This window comes from Marmota flaviventris, chromosome 17 (genome assembly GCF_047511675.1).
Source record: "Marmota flaviventris isolate mMarFla1 chromosome 17, mMarFla1.hap1, whole genome shotgun sequence".
Taxonomy (NCBI): Eukaryota; Metazoa; Chordata; class Mammalia; order Rodentia; family Sciuridae; genus Marmota; species Marmota flaviventris.
The window spans coordinates 64,424,880-64,441,165 of record NC_092514.1 but is presented as its reverse complement, the minus strand read 5'-3'; the positions used below and the strand labels follow the sequence as shown (position 1 = coordinate 64,441,165).

General features: G+C 43.8%; 1 protein-coding gene and 1 non-coding gene across 8 annotated transcripts in view; both read left to right on the top strand.

Moving 5' to 3' along the window:
• Pecam1 (platelet and endothelial cell adhesion molecule 1) overlaps positions 1-16,286 on the top strand; it is a 73,543-nt gene that overhangs the window by 34,576 nt on the left and 22,681 nt on the right. For all 7 annotated transcript variants that reach the window (XM_027946287.2, XM_027946285.2, XM_027946284.3 and 4 more), the window contains 9 exons: positions 2,766-3,059; positions 4,724-5,029; positions 6,850-7,131; positions 9,350-9,598; positions 10,888-11,163; positions 12,788-13,075; positions 13,729-13,836; positions 14,909-14,936; positions 15,734-15,807. In XM_027946287.2, the coding sequence (XP_027802088.1) occupies positions 2,766-3,059; positions 4,724-5,029; positions 6,850-7,131; positions 9,350-9,598; positions 10,888-11,163; positions 12,788-13,075; positions 13,729-13,836; positions 14,909-14,936; positions 15,734-15,807 (1,905 nt within the window). The remainder of the gene's footprint in view (positions 1-2,765; positions 3,060-4,723; positions 5,030-6,849; positions 7,132-9,349; positions 9,599-10,887; positions 11,164-12,787; positions 13,076-13,728; positions 13,837-14,908; positions 14,937-15,733; positions 15,808-16,286) is intronic.
• Trnag-ccc (transfer RNA glycine (anticodon CCC)) lies at positions 3,469-3,542 on the top strand. Its single transcript has one exon. It is a non-coding gene; the product is annotated as a tRNA-Gly (tRNA).

Here is a 16,286-nt window from a genome sequence, read left to right as displayed (position 1 = left end):
TCCATAATGCAATCTCTTCTTCTCTTGCTATTATTATTATTATTATTATTATCATCATCATTATTATTTTAGTACTAGGGATCAGAGGTGCTTTACCACTGAGCTATGACCCCAGACCTTTTTATTTTTTATTTTGAGACAGGATCTAATTTGCTGAGTCTGCCCTCAGCCATCCTTCTGCCTCAGCCCCCTGAGTTGCTGGGATGGCAGACACTGCACCCAGCTCCCTAAGGCAATTTCTTAACAGCATCTGTATTAGTCTGCTCAGGCTGCCATAAAAAACATCACAGTCAGCTGGGTGCTATGTGCACCTGTAGTCCCAGCTTTTGGGAGGCTGACATGGGAGGCTTACTTGAGCCCAGGAGTTTGAGATCAGATTAGGCAAACAGCAAGGGTCTATCTTAAAAAAAAAAATTAAAGACTAGGTGGCTTAAACAATCGAAATTTATTTTCTCTCAGTTCTGGAGGCTAGAAGTCCAAGATCAACATATTGACAGGTTTGGTCTTCTGAGGCCTCTCCTTGACCTGGGGATGGCCACCTTCTCCCTCTGTCTTCACATGGTCGTGTGTGTGTGTGTGTGTGTGTGTGTGTGTGTGTGTAATGCATGTGCATATGCCTCAGATCTCTCTGTGTCCAGATATCCTCCTACAAGGACATAGATTTGATTGTATTAGGGCCCCACCTCAGCACTCTCATTTTAATATAATCTTTTCTTTATAGGTCTGATATCCATATGGTCACATTCTGTAGTAATGGTAATTAGGGCTTCAACATATGAATTTGAAGAGTCAATATTTTACAGTCCTCATTAAACCCAGATCCGTGTTTTTGGAACAGAAAACCACAGGGAAGAGATAGCTGAGCGAGGTACTTTGAGATATAGAGAGGAATCTATCCAGAACCCCAGATGGGTTGCAGAAGGACCAAGAGGATCCTCAAAAAACAGACCTGCCCTCGTCTGCTCTGAAGCGTGGACAAACATCCTGACCAATGAGCATAGACCAGAACCTTCTAGCCTGGAAAATGAGCAGACCGGAGGCTTATTATGAACCATAGCCAGAGTATGTGGTTTTTAAGCAATCCATCTTCCCATCAGCCCCTCACTGTAAATTAGTCTTCTGATGTGACCTCTAGTTAGCTGAATTCATCAATAGTCTCTGGTGGCTGGATAGAGAGCAGTTCAGCACCGGAGAACCTCAGCCAGAAATGACACATTTGGCAAGTGGATCTGCAGAGCCTGGTTTCTGGCAGGTAGTGGTTAGATGGTTGAGTGCAGCTTGTGCTCTGGGTGCCTGACCTGTGCTCTTTGCTTCTGAGTGGCTGACATGGGGGTATAAGTGGTTGCTTCACAAGTGGTTTTCAATCTTCAAGATCTGGTGACACCTTTAAGCCACTGCATAGGAAACACCAGCTGGCTGAAGCATGGGGGTCTTATTACTTTAACCTAAAGACATCTGTTTTGGGAAATAACAAACTTTTTTTTTTTAAAAACACCTGGTTTTTCTCCATATACTTTTTTTTTTCTTTTTTGTTTGTTGGTGCTGGTTTTTGCAGATGCTAAACACATATGAACTGTACCCCCAGCTTCAATACACTTTAAATGTTTCTAAATTGTTAAGAACTTCATTTTTAACTTGTAATAAAAGTTCACCACTTGACTCTTTCCAGAGTCAACAAATTGCAAGCACTTGTTCATGAAGTTCTTAAATTTTAAAATGTTTTAAAAAGAAAGAAAATGGCCAGGCATTTTCTAGTGGTATATCCCTGTCATCCCAGGGATAGACTCAGGAGACTGAAGCAGAAGGATTGCAAGTTCAAGGCCAGCCTGGAAATTTAACAAAGTCCCCTCTCAAGATAAAAATAATAATAATAATAAAAAGTGCTTGGGATGTATGTAGTTTAGTGGTTAAGTTTTCCTAGATTCAATCCCTAGTACCTGCCCCCCCCCAAAAAAAAAGCAAACAAATAAATAAATAAGAAATGACGCCTGGGACTGCATTAATTGGATTAGGCCTGGGTGGGGGAGGAGAGTTCCTGAGTGTGATTGTGGCTTCAGATTAGAGGTAGCAGCCAATTATTTATTTATTTAATTTTATTATTTTGGGTACAGGGGAATGAACTCGGGAGCTCTCGGCCACTGAGCCACATCCCCAGCTCTATTTTGTATTTTATTTAGAGACAGGGTCTCACTGAGTTGCCTAGCACCTCACTTTTGCTAAGGCTGGCTTTGAACTTGGAATCCTCCTGCCTCAGCCTCCTAAGACACTGGATTATGGGTGTGCGCCATAATGCCCGGCAGCTGCCATTTATTAAGCACATGTATGTGCCAGGCACTGAGCTGGGTGCTCTCCGGTAAATCTGTTATAACAACCTCATGGGGTATTATTATTTTAGAGATAAGGAACTGAGCTCAGAGAGGTTAGCTGCCCAAGGTCACACAGTAAATGTCGAGCCAGGGCTTGGACATCTGTTCCTCCTGGGACCACCAAGTGGCAGTTTACAAGCTGCATGCATCTTTGCTCTCTGTCACTCTCTGCCACCTTCTCTTGGTAGGAATAGGAGCAACTTAGTATCAACAGCATCCTATTTGGCCCACTACCCAAAGTCATTATTGCTTGGTCCCATAGGCATTTGGGATCCCAGGACACTATACCGCATGGGATGTAATGATGCCACATCTGACGGGGTGAAGGTCCCCAGGACATGGTGGTTCTGAGCTAACAGGCTTCTCTGCCCCCCACACCCCGCCTGTATTTGCATTTAGCTTTCACCATCAACACCATCCAAATGGAGAGCCTGCCTGACTGGACCGTGAAAAACGGGCAGAATCTGACCCTGAAGTGCGTTGTGGACATCAGCAGCACCTTGAAGGTCAAGCCCCAGCACCTGATGCTGTTCTACAAGGACGACGTGTTGCTTCATAACGTCTCCTCTGTGGAGAACACGGAGAGCTTCTTCATCCCCACAGCCCGGGTCTACGACTCGGGGACGTACAAATGCACTGTGGTCCTGAACAAAAAGGAGAAAACCACGCAGGAGTACCAGGTCTCCGTGAAAGGTGAGTCCGAGAGTTTGAAGGTAGGCAGTAAATGAGTGTCACCCATGCAGCGGCCTGAAGAGCAATTGTGAATGGATAGTACCACTGGCTGACCTGTCCGTCCGCCACCTTTTCTCTCATCTGCCGGCATTTTCTTAACCTGAAAATGTAGGCATGAGGCCTGGCTCTGCTTTCTTTTATTTTCTTTTTTTGCGACCATTCTAACATTGAGTCGCACCCCCCATCCTTATTTATTTTCTTATTTTGAGAATCCCTCTCCCAGAAATTCCTTTCCTTCATCTCGTCTCAAAAAACATGACTTTTCCATACAAAATTGACCATCCCCCTCCCAGGGGCCCAGTCCTGATATCTCTTATGATCTCTCCATAGTTAAGGGGATTTGTTGATAGAAAGACCATAGGTTTGGGCTGGGGGTATAGCTCAGTTGGTAGAGTGCTTGCCTCCCATGCACAAGGCCCTGGGTTCAATCCCCAGCACCACACACACACACACACACACACATAAAAAGGCCACAGGTTTGTGTTAAGACACTGGATTCTACAGTCTTTCTGCCTGGGTTTCCGTCTGGGCAGGTCCTTTAACCACTCTAAAGGTCAAAGTCCTCATTATTAAAATGAAGATGATGCCCAGCTCACGGAGTTACTGAGAACATTAGAAGGATCATGTACCTGGGCACAGTGGTGCACACCTGTGATCCTAAGTACTCGGGAGACTGAGGCAGGAGGATCACAAGTAAAGGCCAGACTGAGCTATTTAGAAAGACCCTGTCTCAAAATAAAATATTAAGGCCTGGGGACATAGCTCAGGAGTAGAGTGCTTGCTGGGTTCCACCCTGGTACTGTGGAAAAATAAAGTCTGACAGAGGTGGAGTGCTGAGCATGATTTCCAGCCCATGTTCTATTGCAACACAGTCACGTCCTGTATAAATGTTTCCGTCAATGATGAGTCCATCATTGACATGAGGCCTGGCTCTGCTTTCTTTTATTTTTCATCATCACAGGTGACGGTGGTCCCAGAGGTAATGCCACCTAGTTTTGCCACAGCCATCTGAGTTTGGGTAGATATGCGCTGCATCTATGTGATGAAATCACTTAACAGTGCATTTATCGGAATACAGCCCTGGGCTGAGCAACACGTGACTTTCTCAAACATATCTCTGCTTCACTGTGAAATTGTGAGAGTATTTGGCCAATTTTTATATCCCAAAGAATCCGGCTCATTGTATGTACTCAGTAAATATTTATCAAGTAAATTCAAGGCAACTCTCACCTGTGGTTGGTGTTCAATAAATTATAACAACAACCAGAGTAATACTAATATACACTGGCTGTCTTTTTTTCTCTTTATACTGTATCAGTTGGGAATTGGATTGTACCACCTTCCCAAGGGGACTATGAGCCATTGAAAACAGCAACCACATCCAGGGCATGTTTGTTTTTCAAGGTACCTGGCACTGTGCCAGATATATACATGCTAACTACCTGGGAGGTAGCACTGGGTATCTGGGGCAGGGGGAGAACCCTCAGATGGGTCGGCCACTGTGACATACAAAATTGACCACCCTCGACCCAGGGTCCCAGTCCTGATATCTCTTATGATCTCCTGAGGGAGGCTTGTGACATGAGGTTAAACTGGTGCTAACTGGACTTTCTCTTTCTCTAAAGGAGTGCCCGATCCCAGAGTGACACTGGATAAGAAGGAGGCCATAGAAGGTGGGCTTGTGACAGTCAATTGTTCTGTCCCAGAAGAAAAGGCCCCAATACGTTTCATCATTGAAAAACTGGATCTACATACAACAATTGTCAAGCAAAAAAAAGAGAAGAATTCTCAGAATCAGAATTTTGTGACATTGGAATTCCCGGTTGAGGAGCAGGACCTGATTTTAGTATTCCGCTGTCAAGCTAAGATCTTATCTGGGATGGACTTTGAGGTCTCACAGTCTGTCAGGAGTGAACTGGTCACCGTGAGGGGTCAGAGTCCTGCTCTCCTTATTCTTTGCAGTTTGTGGTTGGGTGTAGAGAGAGAGAGAGAGCCCAGAACTGGGAAGGGGCTGGTCCTTCTGTCTGGGCTGCTGTTCTCAGGAATGAACCTGATCTCAATCACTTAGTATTTTTCAAGCTTTTTGACCGTGACACAGTTCATATGTATGAAATTATATGTGTCTATTTCCTAAACAAAAGTTTCATAGATAATATTTATCTTTAAGATATATGATGAACTTTGATGTTTTCTATTCTATTTACATTTTTTAAAATACTGGCCATGTCTCCCTACACTGATGCAAAGTGTACCTGCCACTGCTTTGAGCCTTTGAGAGTCAGACAGCAGGAAGGGCATTGGGAAGAAGCTGGCACCTTATGCATGCTAGACATGTCCTCTACCACTGGGCTACATCTCCAGCCAATATGTATTTTTTAGTGAGGTTGAGTTATGTTCTTTATGTTCATGAGTCTAGCATATTTCCCCCATAAACGGCTTCTCCATACACTTTGCCCATTTTATTGTTTATTAATGATTTATTTTAGCCCTTTATAAATTAAAGGAATTAGGCCAAGTGTGATGGCACATACCTATGATACCAGCACCTTAGGAGGCTGAGCCAGGAGGATCACAAGTCCAAGGCCAGCTTGGACAACTTAGTGAGATCCTGTGTCTAAATAAAAAACAGAAAAGACTGGGGATATAGCTCAATGCCCAGTACCACAAAATAAATAAATCATAAATGAAAAAAAAATTAGCTGATTGTCAGAGAAACTCTGCAAATAACCTCCCCCAGAGAGCCATAAAGCTGAATGTTCTACAAGACGCCTACCCTTTTTAAGTTTTTGCTTGGAAAAGGAGGCTATTTTTTTTTTATCATGGTTTTATTACAAATTTAAGTGGCCATAGTGAAAAAAAAACTGATGAATGTTATATCACTCCAAATTTGCTGTTAGCATTTTATCTTACAGAGTTAGATAAATGAAGTATATAATGTAGTATATGCTGTGAGTTTGTTTTTGGGGTACGCCTGGGAACCAGTGCTGAGGACAGCCCTACTTCCTTGAAGATACCACATCCTGGTATCTGAGATTTTATTAATACAGTGTTTTTCACTGTGTGAGTTATGAAGTCAATTTGGTAAACCATAGCCAGTGTTTTAACAAATCAAATAGAATAGCCAGCCTCAGCAAAAGCAAGGTGCTAAGCAACTCAGTGAGACCCTGTCTCTGAATAAAATACAAAAATAAGGCTGAGGAGGTGGCTCAGTGGTTGAGTGCCCCTGAGTTCAATCCTCAATAGCCCCCCCACAAAAAAGAAAGTCAGAGCATCATAGCTAACGGTGCACACAAGTGAGAGGGAAAGGGGCATCAGCAACCCAGACGAAGGAATTGAGAGGAAAGGTTGATTTTTTGTTTGTTTGTTTGTTTTTTAAGTTGTAGCTGGACAATAACTTTATTTTATTTACTTGTTTTTATGTGGTACTGAGAATCGAACCTGGGCCTTGCACGTACTAGGCGAGCGCTCTACAGCTGAGCCCCAGCCCCAAGGTTGAGTTTTTAAAATCAGTTGAGGGGGCTGGGATTGTGGCTCAGCAGTAGAGCACTTGCCTTTGCACCCTGTGAGACCCTGGGTTCGATCCTCAGCACTACATAAAATAAACAAATAAACAAAATTAAGATATTGTGTCCATGTATAATTTAAAAAATCAGTTGAGAAGCAGTGGGAAAAACAGGAGCAGCAGAAAGCAGAAGAGTAGAAAGTGCTGGATTGAACCCCAGTCTGACCGGCTTGTCCACTATTCTTGTAGAGTCCTTCTCTATCCCCAAATTCCACATCAGCCCCCCTGGAATGATCACAGAAGGAGAACAGCTCTACATTAAGTGCATGATTCAAGTGACACACCTGGCCCATGAAATGCCGGAAATCATCATCCAGAAGGACAAGGTGATCGTGGCCACCAACACCAACAGAAAGAACCCCGAGGCGGTCTACTCAGAAATGGCCATGGTGGAGCACAATGGCAACTACACCTGCAAAGTGGAGTCCAGCCGCATTTCCAAGGTCAGCAGCATCGTGGTCAACATAACAGGTAGGGCTGCTGCTGCAGGAGAGTGTTTGCAAATGGCGGGCTCAGGAAGCAAGTGTGCTGCCATCCAGTATGGCCAGTAAGAATGGAGACTCTTCCTGCCCCTTCTCCTCTGAATGAATGTGCTCAACTGGCCTTTGGTGCTGGTGGGGAAACGCCGACACACAGAGAGTTGGCAGTCTGCTGTGTTGGTTGAGTACTCAGGTTCTCACGACAGACCCCAACCCTGCCACTCACTACTTCTGTGACTTTGGGTGAGTTATTGACTTTACCTCACTCTGAGAGATGGAGATGATAGCGCTCACCTTATAGGACTATTATAGTGATTAAATAAGTATGCTCTTTTTTTTAGAGAGAGAGAGAGAGAGAGAGAGAGAGAGAGAGAGAGAGAGAGAATTTTTTAATATTTATTTTTTAGTTTTCGGTGGACACAACATCTTTTTTATTTTTATGTGGTGCCGAGGATCAAACCCAGCGCCCTGTGCATGCCAATACTACCGCTTGAGCCACATCCCCAGCCCAACTATGCTCTTAAGTGTTAGCACAATGCATTGTACAGAATAAGCACTCAAAGAATATTTACTATGTATCTATGATCATGCTGCATTTATCTTTCTTCTGTGCCAAGCACTATGTTACATCCCCAGTAGTTCCTACAATAGGTCAGGAAAAAAATAATAGTAATAATTTCCCATTGTGGAACACTGTGATAGGTTTATACATGTTTTTATTTAGTGCTTGAAACAATTCTACATGATAGTTATTTTGATACCACTTTATGGATATGAAAACCGAGACTGGGAGATTAGTAACTCACCTAAGGATTAGAAGGGTCACCAGGTGGCAGAATAAGAGTCACCCCCAGACTGTTTGATTTCCAAACCTGTGTGCTTGAAAGTTCCCTCTGATTCCTACCCCCTCACCTGGCTTCATTTTTCTCTAAAATACTTATTACTAAAAATATAGACATATATATTCTGTTTCTCTTGTTTATTGGATTTATTCAGCCATTAGAATGTAAGCTGCTGAAAGCAGAACCAATTATCCATTTTATTTAATATTTTTATCTTTAATTTTTTTTTTTTTTTTTTTTTGGTGGTGCTGGGGATTGAAGCCAAGGCCTCATGCATACTAGTCAAGCATCCTTCCACTGAGCTACATCCCTAGCCAATGCTATCTCCTTAACACCTGGAACAGCACCTGGCCATAGTAGGAATTCGATACAATTGTTATTTAACAGTGTTTCCAGAAACAGAGAGGATAGGCTCTTCTTGGTCCCTCAGCAGAAGTGTCCATTCATGCTTGTGTCTGTTCCTTCAGTCTTTCATTAAGCCCTCCACTGAGTATCCAGGCACAGCCACAGTCCCCAGTGTCATAAGTCGGAGGCCACCAGCTACTCATCTGGGTGAGTGGCATATAGGTTACAGCAGCAGTCTGGAATTCTAGAGTATGCTGGAAATTTAGTGAATTATTGAGAATGACAGATAATTTGATGGCTCATGACATTTTTCACTGATGGGATTTATATTATCTCATTCGAGAAAAGTATTGAGTCAACATTTATCAAGCGCCTTCTGTATTCTGGGCAAGTTTTTGGGAATAGAAGCTGCCCGAGACCAGGTTGTGCCTTTGAGGACCACATGGACACAGACAGACCAGTCTGTGACAGTTTGTTATAGTCTTAATGGACTCACACATGCTGCCTAGGACACTTTCCCTGGATAACTTTCTCCCAGAGACCGTTCCCTGATTTCCCAAGGTGAAGTTCAGTGTCCCTTCTACAGGCTCTGCTGTCAACACCTTGTCAGAACTACCCACTAGATGTAAATGCTTTCAAGTCAATAATTGTTCTTTGTGCACTGCTGTCTCCCCAGTGCCTAGCAAGGTGCCTGTCCCAGAGATTGCCTGCAATAAGTTCTTGTGGAGTGAACTGTGTGAATAAACAAAGAATTCGGTAAATCCATGCATCAATAATTGCCACATTACAAATTGCAACCCTTCTCTTATCTATGTCTGTGAAATCAGTGGATCAGCAGGTGAGGAGAGCCTGTCCTGGAGACCCAGGCCCAGAATAAGTCTAATCCTTTAAAGGTGTGCTCATCAGGTAAATGAGAAGCAAAGACCTTCTGCAGGAAGATGGAGTTGGTTCTGCCAGGGCCACACTGCCCCTTCCAGGCAGGAACCCAGACACACCGTCTCCTTCCTCCTGGCTGTTTTTCAGAACTGTTTTCCAAGCCGAAGCTGGAATCTTCCTCCATCCGTCTAGACCAAGGTGAGATGTTGAGCTTGTCATGCTCCATCCCAGGAGCACCTCTAGCCAACTTCACCATCCAGAGGGAAGGCGTGATTGTGTCGCAGGACCAGAACTTCACCAAGATCGCCTTTGAGTGGGACAGTGGCAGGTACACCTGCACCGCAGGCATCGGCAAAGTGGTCAAGAAAAGCAACACAGTCCAGATCACCGTGTGTGGTGAGTGGGTCCTCGCCAGCCCCGAGAGTGGGAGGAAGGGAGCGGATCTCCCGCTGCAGGGCTCTCGGGTCTGAAGGCAGATCAGGCTTAGGGAGGGCAAGAATTGGAGGAAAAGAGGCGGGAAATCGAGAGTCCACACAGAGCAGGAGGGTGTTCCTGCCCAGAGTCCATGTGAGAGGCAATATAAGGAAATTGTCGTTTGTCCGCCAGGATCAAGTTCAAGACTTTATTGCGCCTTCACGCTGATGGTGTGGCCTCAGAATTGACAAGATTCTGGCTGCTGGTGCAGGCGGTCACTTGAAAGGGCAGGGAGGAAACACTGCTGAGTCAGCACTAAATACTAAGATCTAAGTTCCAGAATTTATCCTTATCCTAGCTAATCAGAAGGGGCAGGACTTCTAATGGGCGGACAATAAAGCCGGGCTTTTGGCACTTAAATGTGTATCTGAGATCCAGTTAAAACACAGTAGGTTAGGAGGGGGCCAAATGCTACCCATCCAACTAGTGCATTGGTGATGCTGATGCTGCTGACCCCTGGACCATGATGTGAATACGAAACCCCCATCAAGCTGTTACTCAATCACCGTGCTACAGTTTCATTGGTGGCTGTGGCTTATCCAGCTGAGATTTTAGTCCCAATTGAACCAGCCTGTTTCCAATTCTCTAAATCCAACTCAAAGGAAAGAATGCAAGAGATGAATGTGGGTCATTATATTTTACTTTTTTTTTTTTTTAATCATTGCTGCTCTTGGGAGGAGGTCACCGGTGATTTCACCTCATAAGGTTTATCAATAAGCTAACTTCAAAAATTGACCTAGAAGAATTCTTATCTCTTGAGGCAGTTAATTTACATATCAGGAATGGCTGAGGCACTGAAAAGAGTTTGTTTCAAAATGTTTTCTGTTTGGGTGCTTTCCATACTTTTCTGTATCTTTGCTTAACACACAGAAAAATACTGTATATGTGTGCATGTAAGAAGTTTTAAAATATAAACATGCACTTATAAGGCTATAATGATTTCCTTGAATTTGTATCATTCTTTAGTTTGACTAGGGCCTTTCTTTTTCCCTCTCCCTTATTAACACACACACACACACACACACACACACACACACACACACGCTCTGCATGACAGTCTTGTCTTCTAGAAGTCCCTTAAAAATCAGTAAGCAGGCAGGCATTTGAAATTACCATGGTGACAGAGAAAAACCCAGAGTTTGAAGAAGCAGCGTCTTGGGTTGGATTCATTGCTTCAATCCCATTTGTACAATTTCCCTCTGTTGTTCTAGAAAAGCTCTCCAAGCCCAGGATTTTTCATGATGCCAAGTCTGAGATCATAAAAGGACAGACCATAAGAATCAGCTGCCATTCGATCAATGGAACGTCACCTATTTCTTATCGCCTTTTGAAAGCCACTCGTGATTTAGGAATACAGACGAAGCTCTCCAAGGATCCTGCAGTATTCGAAGACAAACCAACCCAGGATGTAGATTACCAGTGTGCCACACATAACTGCCATTCCCTCCCTGAAATGTTCAGTGAGGTTCTGAGGGTCAAGGTGATAGGTAAGTTGCTGTATTATAAAAAGAAATCATGTCGGGTTGGGGTCTTTGGTCACCTTTGGAGGGTTTGGAGTTGCCCAGGGATTGTGGGGACAAGAAGAGAAATGGGTGATATTTGTGTGAAATCCATAAACCCAATATACATTAAAGCAAACCCCAGTCATGGGTCAGGAAAACATGATGCAGTCAGTGTAATCTCTTTTCAGACCTTTCAAGTGAATGGCTAGAATAGCATATGCAGGACTTGAGGAAGCCTAAAGTTGTGTGTTTGGGTTTCCTTAACTCTTGCTCTTTTTCAGTTGAACTGAGAACTATCCCTGAGAATCATAGGCCAGAGCTCTTCTCTGTAGTGGACCCTGGTGGAGCAATTCTGTCATGTGTAGAACCTGTAGCAATCAGAGCTACAGGTGTGATCTCCTGGGAATTGCTAATATGTACCTGGGATTCTCATACTCAAGAGAAATGGGTATGGGTATTTTTTCTTAAATCTCTATCTTGTGCCTCATAGAAGACTTAGGAGCACCATTGCTTGCACTTTGTAGATATTCTGCATCCAGTTGTAAGAAGTTTAATAAGGCATCGTCTTCTCTGTCCTTTATCCCCTTTTGTTTAATGGCTGCGTGATATCATTAACATGGCTTATTAACTGCATATTATGCATGCATTAACCTTGCAAAAAAGAGCCAGAAGAGGGAAGAAGGACATGGTAAGAATGGGTTCTTGTGAAGATTAACCTAGTAGCTGTATCATTGAGAAGAAGTGGAGTTTTCAGGTCTCAGGATACATGAAAAGGCAAATGCTGAACCCCATGTGAATTCATTGGTTAATTGGGGTCAATATTAGTGGCTAACATTTACTGAGCTCTGACCATACATCTAACCCTGTGTGAAGTATTGTAGTGAATTATTCTATTTAAGACCCACAATCACCAGAGAGTAGTAGGAGTGGTATTCTTGTTTTACGACGCAGCAACTAAGGCTCAGAGCAAAGAGCTGATGGGTGGTGGTGCTGCCATCTTGGTTTCCTACCCCTGAAAGCTGAAATTGATTCATGGGTGCTTTTCGTGCTTACCTGGGGGTGTCTTTGGAGTCTTAACTGGGAGTTTCCCAACCACTTTATGACCTGCTTCATCCTTTGCTTTTGTTTTTTAAGTTGTGATAAAATATGCACAATGTGAATTTACCCTCTTAGCCATTTTTTAGCGTGGAGTTTGGTGGCATGAAGCACATTCCCATTGTTGGCTAGCTATCACCACTGTCCATCTCCAGTCTTTTCATCTTGCAGCACACACACACACACACACACACACACCCAATAGAACATACAAGTTAGCTTGATAGTTGAGCTGACTAGTCAATAATGCGCAAATTGGTAAGTGAATGGAGGTGTCCCCTAGTATCTTACGTTTAATCAATTAGTGAGGACAGGAGGTGTCCATTACTGCCCTTCTAGGCTAATCAGGGACAGGACCATGAAAAAGGTGGGATGAGAGGAGCAACTTAAATGAAAAGCACAAGCCAAGTCCAAGTCACAGCCTGGGAGGGAGGCTGGCCATCGCTGTGGTCACTTTAGGTTCCTTCTCTGTCCCCCTTCTTTACTCAGTCCTAACCCTTTTCCTGCTTTCCAGCCCCGGTGAATGAAGTCAGGCTTTCTATCCTGGCAAGTCAGGAGGTGGAGTCTGGGGAGGAGATTGTGCTTCTATGCACAGTGGCTGAAGGGACCGGTCCGATCACATATAAGTTTTACAAAGAAATGGAGGACAAACCCTTCTATCAAATAGTCACAAATGAAACCAATGCATACTGGCGCAAGACAAAGGTTAGCAAGGAGCAAGAGGGACAGTACTACTGCACGGCTTCCAACAGAGCCAGCCCACAGCGAAGCAGCCCCCAAAGCAACACCCTGGCAGTCAGAGGTGAGTCGGGATCTCAACAGCGGGTACGCGTGGGCTCGAAGGGGCAAGGACACAAATCATACCCCTTGTAAGAGGGAGTGGGTGGGAGGTCAGCTCAGGTGACTGAGGGTCAAGAGACCAACTTCCTCAAGCTCTGTGTCTATAAGTGACAGAAACCCATTCAAATTAACTTGGGTAAAAAAGAGGAGTTGGGTGTTATAAGAAATCAGGAGTATTTCATGAAGTCCCAATTCCAAATTCTTGGCAAAAAGACTCTAAATAACTCACTTTGGGTCAAATATTTGCCCACGGGATCCCTGTGGCCAAGGGGATGGGGTCATGCAGAATGGACATGGCTGGGGAGTCCACCTATAGGGGTGAGGGTGGTTTCCTAAAGCAGGAGGAGAGCTGATGAGACACCCCAAAATGGGGTCTACCCCAGCACACTCAGTTTGATCCCTCCTTGAAGATCATAGCTGGCTTTGGATTATAGCAGAAGCAGCAAGTTCCCCACCAACTATGAGTTCGGCATCCCCCAGAGGTAGATGCTAAGGAAAGATACCAGTTATAAGGATTGTAAGAATCAGTCTCCATTTGATGATTTAACCTGATATCATTTCCTGCTGACCCAGGAAGAACCGATGTCTTTCTTTCTTTTCCCCCCCCATTTCCAGTCTTTCTTGCCCCATGGAAGAAAGGACTCATTGCAGTTGTCGTCATTGGAGTGATCATCGCCACCTTGATAGTTGGGGCCAAATGCTATTTTCTGAGGAAAGCCAAGGGTGAGCACATTTCCTCCTTCCATTATGACAGGTTGTCCTGGCTGAGAAAGCAGCTCTGATGTATAGTGCCCTAGAGGGAGCTGGGGAGGTGCACCTGGTTTTTCTCCTTGGGGTGTTACCTTGACAACCAAAGATCTAGCCTTGGTGGGTGTGGGGCTTCTTCCGCCCCTGGATGTAGCTAGGCAAAATGAAAGGGGCTGCTTTCCTCCTTGGGCAGGCCAACGAGGGAACGAGGGAACGTGGAGGGAAGTTGCATCTTCATGTGGTCAGAGAAGCTGTTTCTGTGGGGTTTGGCCACTTCCAGTTCTCTAACTGGTAGAGTGTCAAGGACACACATGCACTGAAAGCAACTGCCAGTTGCGCAATGATTTCTACCCTGTGCTTAGGGGCCAAGCATGGGTGGGGAGCCAGGAACACCTGTTGGCACTCAGGACTCAGGTTAGCTAGCCCAGACTCAAGGAAAAAGGCACAGAATCAATGATTTCTGCAAAGAACTTTTTTCATAGGGTAAGGTTGGGTTTTTTGGGGGAGACTCTGGTGCTGGTGCCTGGGATGAGCAGGGGCCGCTGGGATGAGCAGGGGCCGTGTGTTTTTTCTCAGGCAGGAAAACTATAATTCCCTGGGAAGAGACAGGCTCCCAAACAAACCATTCCCAAGTCTGCCGCTGGCCTTGGTCTTCGGCCAGCTTGGAATTAAAAACACAGGGATTGATTTAGCCTTTACTTTTTGAGATTGTCTTGAACCAAAGAAACAGCTGCCCAGTTATCTGATTGATCTGCCCCCCTGTACCATTGCCTCCATCTCCATCACATCTCACAAGCAAAAATCACATCTGGCTCAGAGAGTCACAATGTGGTTTATCTGGGAAGTGATGTGAAATCTCTTTGACCAGGAGAACAACTCCTTCTTTCTCTTCTCTATTTCTCTGAAAAATGTGAATATTCTTAACTTTATTTTCTCTCTCTTTTTTAAATGGGTATGCAAGTCAAATGTCACTGAATTGACTATTACTGTCTGCTGTGGATACAGGCACCTTACCCTGACTTTGGTTTTTCTCTTTCCTTTTTTAAAGCCAAGCAGATGCCCGTGGAGATGTCCAGGTCAGTGTCCTTGTAAGAGGGCGCAGCTGTTTTTGTGGGCATGGGTGGACTTTTCTGTAGGGAGAATCTGGTCATTAGGAAGTTTTCAGTGGTTCTTGGCAAAATCAGAAAAAGGAAGAGTTTGTGTGTGTGTGTGTGTGTGTGTGTGTGTGTGTGTGTCTTTGTAGAAGACTGCCATCTGTCCTTCCATGGGAGAGAATGGTCTTATTCTGAGATCATGTCCTTCTTAGACTAATATTTGTGAAATCCTCTTTTCCATACCTAATTATAATGGTAATAGAGGAGCATTTAAATTTTTATTTACTTGGCAAAATAGAATTGGCCTTTTAAAAATATTATTTTACCTTTATCATTCTTGAAAACCAAAATCCAAGGCTATAGAAATTATTGCTGTGTTATGGAGAGAAACCAGCACAGGAGTGCATTCATGAAACTAAGGGCACCAGATAAAGAACTCTTTGGCCCTGTCTCTTAGTTTAACAGTAAAAAATTCAGTCAATCATTTTAGAGCTGAAGAACTTGTTAGTTTTCCAAATGGAAGAGTGAAGCTTTCTTTCCTTTGGAAAGCTCCTTCTACTTTCTCATGATCTTCCTTTATCGATTTTGTTAATTTGGGGTTAGAGAGGGGGGAAAATATATGTGTGTGTGTGTATATATATATATATATATATATATATATATATGAATGATATATTTATTTATATATAATATATTATGTTTAGACTGTATTTCATTATATTTAAAAATAATTCTATGTTTTGTTATTTTTTTTCCTCCTTTTCAACTTTCATTTTAAGGCCAGCAGTACCACTTCTGAACTCCAACAATGAGAAGGTGTTGGACCCCAATATCGAAGCCAACAGCCATTATGGTAAAGTCCTGGTTTCCTTCAGTTGCCAAAGAGTTTTACCAACTAAAGTGGGTGGGGTTAGAGTTAGAAGGGAAACCCTGGCTTCCAGCAGGGGTACTTATCTAATCAGGCATTAGACGGTGAGCTAATAAGCAAAACAAAAACTTTAAAGGAAAGAAGACAGAACATTTTATTCTATTTTCACCACCTTCTAAACTTCCTGTTGAATGAAACCTGGAGAAAACGCTAATGCCTTGTAGCCTTCAGATACTTTGAATACTACCCATGAGAAACAGCCTGCATGTATAAGGCAGGGACCAGAGAGAAGATTAGAGCCTGGATAAAACCTCTTCTCAGGTGGAATTGCCACAAGCACAAGATACTTGTTTGAGTTTTATCCCAAGCTTACAGGTCTACGCAACAGTGTGGGTGGACAATCCCAGCAGTTCTTAATCCTGTTACATCTGTGAAAAAGTTGCCCAAGCAATTTAGCAACCCCC